This window comes from Channa argus, chromosome 5 (assembly GCF_033026475.1).
Source record: "Channa argus isolate prfri chromosome 5, Channa argus male v1.0, whole genome shotgun sequence".
NCBI lineage: Eukaryota > Metazoa > Chordata > Actinopteri > Anabantiformes > Channidae > Channa > Channa argus.
Window position 1 is genome coordinate 11,124,082 of NC_090201.1, and position 10,477 is coordinate 11,134,558.

The window sequence follows — 10,477 nt, forward strand, 5'->3', positions numbered from 1 at the left end:
CTGTTTGTGTTGTCTTTCATTCGTCTGTCGCATTTAGTTCGCGACACATGAGCGATTCATTGGAGGTCTGTGAAAGTCGACTTTTACCATATTGTTTTAAAGATTAAAATAGTCAAGTTAGGGGTATTTGTTATGTCGACGTTAAGCCATGTTTAGGGAATATTAATGTACCCTTTCAATGTTGCAAACACGAACAGTATGATTAATAGGTGCCCAGGATATTTGGAGATAACATGCACAACAGGGCACGTTACCTCATCTTTTTTCAATACATCGGGACAAATTACAGGTGGGTAACAGTCCAGAATGACTGGTTAGATTTCAAGCGGTGTTGTTATTTATTAATAGTACCATTTTTGCAGTGGCGCAGTGAAAGTGCCTACACATCAGCTTGTAAGGAAGGGGGTCCAGGACCATTTAGAGGTACTGTAACGTAAGATTGAATTACTTAAAATATCTATGTGTGTAGATTTACACACTCAACACTCGGACACTACTACAAAATGGGGAAAACACTATATAGTGCAGTTTACAGAGATCAGGCATAACATTATGACCACTTGTGTTTATTTAATTTAATGCAATGCAATACAGTGGCTCTGCCATGAATTCTAATTTTACAAGGTCATCATTTCTCAGTTTTTAGGTTGAAACCCTATTTAAAATGAATAAGGTGGAATTGCATTCGGTTGAACAGGTGGTCATAATGTTATGCCGGATCAGTGTGCAGTGAGCAGGGGATCATTTTTACACAGCCATAGACTTTAACGTCTTACGTTTCTTTGTGCAGGATGCAATAAGAAGACTGAGGCCACTCAACCCAGTGTCTTTGTCCATCTCCAGCAGGACAGACACAGGTGTTCACGCCCTCTCTAACTCTGCCCATTTCGACCTCCAACGCAAGAATAACAAGCCGCCATTTACTGAGGATGTTCTTGTTGAGGCTCTCAATTTCCACCTTAGGACAGAGCAAATCAGGTGAGTCAGGTTCCCTGACATGACTGACTGAATTTCTGTTGACATTTTATGTAAATGAGACATCAAAAGCTGAGTAGACAACAAGTAGTGTTGCTCTCATTAAATCCCAGTGTCAAACAATATCTGTGATGAATTCCCCGTTATTTGGTTGTCATATTCATTTTACTCTTGATCAGCTTTAACAATTTATTAAAACAGCTCTGGGTATGCGGTAATATTGTCACCCCTTTTTTTTACATTGTACTGCCCAGTCTCAGTAAACCAAACAGCAGGTCTCTGTTCTGAACATATTAAACTGATACTCATAGGACACAAACAATGAAATAAAGGCCACTGAGGGAAAATATACCATATAGGGTTTTTGTCAGTATTTAAAATCCTTATTTAACTATTAATTTTCTTAATCCTGTTATAATCCATCCATTACACATTCACTTTGTCATGACTGCCTTGATTTATACTGTTGTGCTGGGATATTTTGTAATGCTTAGGCATGGTACCAAAGAAGCACAAACACAGTAGGATGAAAGAGAAAAACAGAGATACAGATAGTGAGAGGGGGAGAGAGTCAGATTCAGCAGGATTGGACAAAGGTGAAAACTGATACACTCTAAATAAAGACAGAGATGTGAGAGAGTAAAGCAGAAAAGCATACAGGGAAAAGGGGAGGGAGGAAAGGGAGGCTCCCAACATCCTGCTAATCCCTAAATCTACAGAGAGAAGGTTAGAAAGGATTATCCCTGCTCTGCTTTTTGATCTATAGCATCCGTTAGCACATACACAAATACACTCATGTAGCTTAATGAAAATTACTGTCTTGATTAGTATGTGAAACCTGTTATGCAAAATAGCTAACATGAACACGCTGTATACAACCACAATGCTAGATTTCCTCTTAACTGTCTTTTATACACACCAGCAAAGCATATATACCGACACACTTGCTATGTGGGAAATTTAAATTTTTTATCTGTCATGGAAAAACATTTCAATGCCATAACCCATCATTTCACACAATTTTACTTGTTGGGAGATGGAGCCAAAAGCGTACAATCAGGATGGCTTCTGGTTTGTGGTTTTGGTCTGCTGCCTCCTGAGATGCACAGCCAAAGCAACATTTAAACATAGACTGCACACTGTAAAAAATATCTCTTCAGTCCTGGTGTATGTGGCTTTCTGAGAAAACAGGCTACAATTAAAATGAATGTTACTTTTCCAATAAAGGGGAAAGTGCTGAGTAGCAAAGTGGCCCTATGCCAACAGCCCTAGTTCTCAAATGTGTGAGGCCATGCTTTATAGACTGCTTATGAAAATTTCATGTGTGTGCGTATGTGCAAGCATACGCACGTACGCAAGGGTGTGTGTGTGTGTGTGTGTGAGTGTGTGTGTATTTGGCGGTCAGGCAAAGGCTGTCACTTCACATGGGAGCAGGCACTGAAGGCAGATGCAAGGGTTTCCTCTGCCATGTGTCACAGCCAATCTCCTCCTCTGGAAGCCTAACCTATTTTCTCTCACTATGCTCAGGCGGCACAAACAGATCTACCTGTACATGCACTGAAACCAAAATGCTTGTGCAATTTGTTCTCATAGTTCTCGTAGACCTGTTTCTACAACTCGTCATCTCCCTTCATACAACACACACAGAGTATCTTATGCAGAGAAAGAGCCATATGTGGTAGAACACCATATGGTGCTAGAGTGCTTTGTGCAGTGACAGACTTGCACAGCACTTGTACAGCTCTTTGGTCTTTTGGCTCACAGCATTAAGGGTTATCTGTTTTTTACTGTACATTACTGTCTTTGACCTGTTGAACAGAGACAGCATGGAAGTTTTGTTTTTATCATTGAATGATTCTTTTCAAACCTTTATTTTCTATCTTCCTTTATTGTGAAATACATTTAGCTCTGACTGTTTGTTTCCTCAATAGGAGAGATAATTTTGGTCATGCATATAAAGATTTTGAATAAAAGACCATTATTGTTAGTTTTGTAGCGTTCATCTCCTGTGAAATTAGTTGACAAAATGTTGTTTTGTTGTTGCCACTAAATTTGCATTTTAAATAAATAAACAAAAGCTTTCCTTAATATGAGCGTAAATGAACATATTCCTTTTTAGTTATTTGACAAATGCTTTTATCCAAAGCAACTTACACATGTGGGACACATACAGGAGTAACTTGGAGTTCAGTGTCTTGCTCAAGAAAACCTTGGCACGTGGAGTAGAGGAACTTGGAAGTAAACCACTATAATGTAATAATGTAACCTCTGTAATTTATTATGTGGAAATAGTTCATTTTTCTGTATTATTTATTACTCTCTGCATCTCTGTACAGCTCCAGTTTTACAGTCTGGTTAAAGTGTGTGTGAGGCCTTGTTGTGCCACCATATCATCACCAACGTATTAAATCCAGCATTATTCACTGTGTTGAGGAGCATCATGTCTTTCCCCATGAACTCCTCTATTTATGCAAATGTATGGTGGCATTTCAATTCCAATGATTTCATTCCAATGATGATTTCATTCCAAATTGTAACGTGACAAAATGTAGAAAATGTCAAGGAGAATAAATAATTTTGCAAGGCATCGTAGTGAGAGTCAAAACACCTGTCCTATCCCCACACTTACGTCCTGCCCCAAGTTGTTTGTGAAGCGCAATTTTTTTCTATCATTAGCACTGAAAAGGTCAGGGAAAAGAGCGGAAATTGCACCATTGAATATAAAAATTGTGTTCTGTGAAATTGTAATATTAATTTGGAAACAATTAATTGTTTTAACATGTGAATTCTTGTGTTGAAAAGAATGAATTATTTGACATTTGTCATGTAATGTATTAGAAATTGAAGATTTGACATTGCCAGTGAATTTTGAAAGGTTTTCGAAAGTTAAAGATCAACAGCTTTTCTCTGTCTCCAGCAGTCTCTTTGCAGCTCTTTTAGCACTTACAACGAGCGTATCCTTGGGTAACAAAGTAAAACATTGCTGTTTTAGAGATTTACTTGTGCACAGTTCTTTGCCAGTAAAAATATTGGTATTAAAGCTGTCTGTGTCTGAGGACTCGTAGAATCTAATGTGAGTACTGTGCTGTTTGGTTTTTGTCACAACATCCACCTCTTCAACATTAATTATGTGCTTTTTAAAACACAGTAACATCAGAATAGCAGCAGCATAATACATTTGTGGAGAGGATGTGCTGCATGTTGTATTAATTAATATTATAAATTAAAGAATATTGCCTATCATAGTTTAGCCAAAGAGTCTACAGGCCTGTTAGCATTTAATGCTCTTTTGTGACACTGCCAGGATCACCCGTGCCCACCAAGTGCCTGATGATTTCCATGCCCGTTACTGTGCCCAGTCTCGGACCTACGTCTATCGGATAGCCCTTGGAATCTCCCACTACTCTCAACTCCCCCTTACAGAATGCAGTCTGTGCTGGAACCTCCGCAACATGTGCGTTACCCCAGTTTCTTCATTTACTCCTCTTTCTTTTTATCATTCCTTCTAGTGTGTTAATTGGATTATTATAAATCAAACCAGCTCAATCTATCAAGTAGGTGTGGACACACCACACACACACACACCCCAACAGACCCCCTTAATAAATTCATGGTAGGTCTTGTGGAAACAACGGTGCGTAAAACACATGAATAATCCACACATGCCATGCCAGAACAGCAAATTAGGGCCAGTCAAAGGAAGTGTTTTATATGAGCTGACATGCCAAAAACAAACAAAGGAGAAGGAGGGAGAGAAAGAAGACATGGAAGGACAGAATAAAGACTGCAGGAAAAGGACAGGGTTTTCACACTTATCTGATGTTCAGCAGTGTGGAAGGTGGGAGAACATGTAGTATTTGTCTGCTTTTCTCTTCACTTTTTTGGGGAAAAGTAGGCCAAGATAATCTGTACACATGCACAACAACACCCACGCACATTACTCTACATTACTCTGACTGTGTTTTTAACCCTCCCTCTCTCTTCTCCCCATTTGTCTCCATCCACCCCCCTCCTCCTTGTTTCACTCTCTAGCATTTCCACTGCTTTATCCCCTACTCATTTTCAGTATCCATCCCGTCCTTCCACCCCTGAGCATCTCTGCCTCAGCAGCCTCTCTCCGTTCTCTCTTTGATCTGCCTCTCTCCCCCTTTCACATTGTAAAAAATATTAATGTTCCTAGTAATGTGGAATTTAGTCTGAAAATCATGTATCTGTCAGAGCATGTGAGCTTGTCAGATTCTGAAACTATCAGGCACTATCAATGGAACTTTTTGACCTTCTGAAACTGATCTTATTACAACAGAATTTTTGGATTTATTAAAATATGAATTACATTATGTAAGCTACCTTGGACCATTTTTAGCAGAACCTGCAGTATAAAATGCAAATGGCCTCACTTACTCCTATACCTCCACTGGAGCTGTTATTAACTATTATTTCACTGTTCATTTATTTATGGTTCTTTTGATCGATCATTTTGTCTTTAAAATGCAAACAATGTCTATCCCAGTTTTGCAAAGGTGACCTCTTGCTTGCAGCATTTGACTAACTTCTAAACAAAATTATACGTTTGATTTTGCAAGAATTTAACAAATTTGTTGTTCTAAAAAATAGATTGATAGCCTTTTAAACAACTAATTGTTAATAGACATAGAATACCTAGAATTGTATTTCACCTTTGAACTTAATGTAATGTAAGGTTGTGAAAAGTTATTGTTGTTAAAAGTGCAAGATTTTAAATTAGTGCATTAAGATTTTAATTAGCAAGTCACAGCTCTTTCTTTCTCTCTCACTCAGTCTGTCACATCATATTTAGACTGTGACAGAAAAATAAGACTGTAGAGAAACTGAGCACCACTTACACTTTCTCCCTTTAATGAACCAGTCAGTCGCCAACATGCTCTGCTCTCACGTGGCATTGTGCCTCTGAAATTTCATATTTTAGAAGTTTGCAAATAAATTATTCTACTTTGAAAGCAGAAACATGGAGCCCTGAAACCCATCATACTTGCACAACCGGCACTTTAGTCTGTTGGCCTCAGCTTACTGCGATTAATGGGCGTAGAAAATGTAGTTTTTCTTGATAATTTCATCCTCTATTTATGTCTCTCATCAGGGAGCTGGATGTGGGTGCTATGCGCGAGGCCGCTGCCATGTTGGTTGGAACCCACGACTTTAGCAGCTTCAGGGCAGTCAGCACCGACTTGCCTTTTAAAAACCCTGTCAAGACGCTGGATGTGGTGAATGTACTACCAGGCAAATCTTTTCCACATGTACACTTCCACAGGTAGACTCTACTGTGTAGCAGCCTGTACATACAATAATATATTTCTAGTAAAACAAAAGAGCTGAAAGAATCTGAAAGGCTACTTCTTGCTACCTTGGGGTAGCTGTAGAGCAACTCCAGTCCATAAGATCCCTGTCCCCCTTGTTTTTCCAACTATCCCCAACCACCCAACTGCTTCCAGCTTGATTGACTGAACATACCTTATCCAGCTAATCATCAGTGGAGTGGGTGTATATAGCTAGGAAAACAAGCAGGACAGAAAGAGAGTGGCTTTTTCGGGTTTTACTTATTTGGAGCAGGTCTAGAGACAAATACTAGTTGGTTTGGGGACTCTGCAGGGAAGGGGTGAACTCTAGCCCCTTTAAGACATGCTCTTGGAATTCTAACATTCTCCTGATTTGTTTTGGAGGGGGTACATTACCTGGACTATATCCTTCGAGCCCCTTAGAGCAATGTCTGCATTATGTGCGTGAAATGCCACTCTGGACTATGTCTGAGGCTGAATTCTTCTAACATTGTCCAGAGTTCATATGGGAAACAGGCTTCTGATAACATAAACCTCTGAGCCCATTGTACCCTCCTAGTGAGGCAAACTGTTCGCTAGGTAAAGGCAGTGAAGAAGTCAAATACAGCATTAGCTGCAGCATTGAGACCAGCGAACTGATTATCCCAAATAGGAGAAAAGCCAAGAAAATAAAGAAATGATTCATGTTTTTCACCTCCCAATAAAGGTAAATCTCATCTTTCTCAATCTTGCATCAACTGCGGCTCGAGAAGCCAGATTCAAAGTTTTGAATCATTTACAGTCTCTCCACTCAGCCAACTCTGCATGAACAGACTAGAAAAGCTCTCTCAACCTGCAATTAGATTCAGCGGTGTGTTTGATGTGATGTTTAGGTGAATCACAGGTCAATCAGACTTTGATCTAGAATCAAAGTCAAATTTTCCTAATGAGTTGTTGACAAACTGAAGGCTGTGTGAGCACTGACTCATATGCAGTTGACAACAATTATTAGATCACTACTAAATATGTTTTTATCACCAAGGCAACAAAACCTTAGATTCCACATTCAGCTCAGTCCAACATAATAGATCATACAGGTAGAATAATTTTTATGTTATTGTGCTCTGTGTGTGTGTGTGTTTAACATTAAAATCCTAATCCTTAACAGAGATGGGGATGCTGGGGCTGGGAGAGAAAGACAGAGAGAAGAAATAAGCCATGTGGGCTTTGGGGATTAGGTGCCCAGTGGGTCGCTCTGCATGTCAAATATCTCTTTCATGGGAATAAATTATTTGCCCAGCAAATATAGTGCACGATATGGACATAGGCAGATCTCATTGTAAATGCCACATAGTCCCTTAACCCCAAAACATGTGGCACATTAACAAGCTGTGAGCATCAGGGTAGCTGTTATATATTTCCCACAATTCCTATGTATGGGTCCATGCTAACTTCAGGCCCAGTTAGCATTTTTTCTGATAGAGGGCCTAAAGTTGGGGTGTGTGTTTATTTTTTTATGAAGTTCACTACTCTTAAGTAACCGTGATAAAATGAGAGGAAACTGAGTGGTGAATTATTGAAAAGCCGATGGTTGAACAATATTTCTGATCCTAAAACAGCTGTGGTATCCAACGCAGACTTTTTTCTTCTCCATTAGACATGAAACTAATTTCCCCTCAGAAATGGTTGATCTCATTGTCATACATAAGTGAACAGTTTGGTCAAATCTTGTTCAGTAGTGAATGTACAGCTCCATACAACTGCACAACTTTGAGTTTACTGTAAATTATATTTGGATGTTGGGGATTTATCCCTATTGTATAAATTGGATTATTATGTTCTTGTCCTTTTTCAGTTTGGGTGACATAAACCTGTCCTACTTGCATTGGACTTCAAACATTACACTACAAGTGATTTTCCAAGTTTCAACTTGAACTAATTTTCATGAGCAATTCTTTTGTTTTCTGTGGTCCTCTAACTCTACACCACTGAGTTATGTGACTTTCTATGAAATGACTCCAAATATATTGCATATATTACTATGAAGTTGGTGCAGACCTTCCTGTTCTTCTCAGTATAAACTATAATAATTTGATACCTTTAATTTAATATCTTATCATCTTATTGAATTTGTCAGACACAGCACAATATTGTTTTGCCTGCAATTTTTGTTGTTATTGTTGTTCGTTAAGCAAGTTTTTCTTTTCTAGCACTTTAGATTGTGATAGTTGAGCCTAGGAATTGTAACTTCAGTATCAGCATTTTAGCATTGTTATTGTGAACAAGTTAGCATGCAATAGCATTAGCATAGCTGAACGCACTACTTTACTTTTTTTAATTTAACCAATTTTTGTTTAAACAATTCTTCTTCTTCAAATCTTTTAGGTTTCAGAAATGCTTAAAAACTACATTTATCACTCTTAAATTTACCAGCACATTTCTTAAGAAAAATATTCTTCCTAAAGTCCATTTAAAGCAGGTAACACCCATTTACATCCAGAGCACACTTGGTAAATTATTTTTACAGCAATATTTTTATCATTAACTAAATTGTATCTGTCCTTTTTAGCATTGGGTTTTTTTAAACACACCATAAATTTAAGAAAAACTTAGAAAGATTCTGGTCCATTCTCTACAGTCTTATTTTACTGTCACAGTCTAAATATTATGTGACAGAGTGAGTGAGAGAGAAAGAAAGAGCTATGGTGAGCAGGTAAATGGAGGGAGTATGCTGAGACTTGCTAATTAAAATATCACTGCAAAAGTAATCTCTCTCTGAACTTTATATGTAGCAAATGTAGTCAGACCTAATCCTTCCCATGGGCCTGTTGGCAAAATTCACTACTTTCCCATCTTAATGTAAAGTCAGTCGTTTCGATTTCAATGTTCAGCTCCAAAAAAAACAAGAAAACAAAACATTTTCTATGGCATTACCCATAACCCTGCAGGGCCCAAGGTAAAATGGCAGAGTGACATTTAAATAAATCTTTGCACAAGAGTGCCAACCGATGTCTGTCATGAGCATGAATGTGATATCAGCTGCTGACTCTGTTCAAATAGTGGAGGGAAGATTGAAATATTTCACAAAAGAAAATTTGAGAAGAATCTTATTCAGGTAAAAAATTAAAAATAAACATACTAGACATGAATGAAACAGAAGCCATTTTTAATTAAAAAGAACCATTGATTTGTTCCAGTAAAATACACTTTTGAAAGATCATAAAATTTCTTTTGTAGTTATCCTTTTGTGACAGAGAAGTGCTACATTACATCTGAAGAATGATTCGAGATTCAGGTTTTTAATGCAGCATGTACTTATGCCTTTGTGCCCATATTGCTTTATATATGATTAGTTAACAGCTGTGTATGTTGTTATTTATTGCTGTTTAGCTTATCTTTTCTAAAAGTTTTACCAATTATTTTGTCAGGCAGATTCCGTTCTGGGAGCTGACTTTTAGAAGCAGATCTTTTCTCTACAAGCAGGTAAGTTCCTTTCGAATGCCATACACTTTTTTTTGACATTTGTGAATGTTGCAATTTAGTGTAAGTATTGCCATCTGCTGGTGATGAAAAATGCGAAGCCTAAATAAGGAAAACCCAGCAGATGGTGTACAAATAAAGTAAAAAAACAAGACCAACCTTTTCCCCACTATTACTGTGCTCTTTTCCCAGTATACATTAATGTACATGCTGTTGCTTTGGGCCTGTGCTATAGGTGCGGAGAATGACAGGGGCTCTGGTGGCAGTTGGCCGGGGGGAGCTCTCAATGCCTCAGCTAAAGGACATCTTGGAGGCTCGGGACAGTCTGGCTTACCCACAGGGCCTGACTGCTCCAGCTCAAGGACTCTTCCTCACCCATGTGGACTACAGAGAGGCAGGTGAGGATGAAAGCAACTCCAACAAGAAGGTGACAGACTAGGTGACAAGCTAGTGAAATGTGATTGTTAATTTGCAATAGGGCTGTGTCTTATTTTTGCGCTATTAGGACACATTTCAGATTTATGACCGCTTTTTCCCTGCCTCCTTAGATCTGCAGCTTTCATGACAGACATCAGAGGAGCGGCTATGAAGCACAGTCACATCAGAGCTGTAATTTTACATGACTAATTCATTTGTGTTAATGTATTTCTACACAATTGTATGTAATGTGATTGTGAGTTTTTAATAATAATAATAAATTTCATTTTTAAGTGCCTTTCAAAACACTCATG

The 10,477-nt window shown here is 38.3% G+C and overlaps 1 protein-coding gene across 4 annotated transcripts; it reads left to right on the plus strand.

Moving 5' to 3' along the window:
* On the plus strand, positions 1 to 10,471 carry pusl1 (pseudouridine synthase like 1). 4 transcript variants are annotated; one of them, XM_067503267.1, is made up of 9 exons: positions 18 to 65; positions 210 to 289; positions 363 to 423; positions 791 to 978; positions 4,280 to 4,429; positions 6,092 to 6,262; positions 9,695 to 9,749; positions 9,982 to 10,173; positions 10,295 to 10,471. In XM_067503267.1, exons 1-9 carry the CDS (start codon positions 48 to 50, stop codon positions 10,367 to 10,369), a joined length of 990 nt encoding a protein of 329 aa, XP_067359368.1. In that variant the 5' UTR covers positions 18 to 47; the 3' UTR covers positions 10,370 to 10,471. The 4 variants fall into 4 exon arrangements, with proteins under 4 accessions (XP_067359370.1, XP_067359368.1, XP_067359369.1 ...); XM_067503268.1 differs by having other exon boundaries at positions 9,982 to 10,144; XM_067503270.1 differs by lacking the exon at positions 6,092 to 6,262.
* Positions 10,472 to 10,477: the final 6 nt, after the last annotated feature.

Bases quoted from the DNA above. Each gene is read 5' to 3' on its own strand.
- pusl1 (XM_067503267.1), top strand. The intron at 424-790 runs GTACTGTAACGT...TTCTTTGTGCAG, and splicing joins GGGTCCAGGACCATTTAGAG to GATGCAATAAGAAGACTGAG. The intron at 9,750-9,981 runs GTAAGTTCCTTT...CCTGTGCTATAG, and splicing joins GATCTTTTCTCTACAAGCAG to GTGCGGAGAATGACAGGGGC.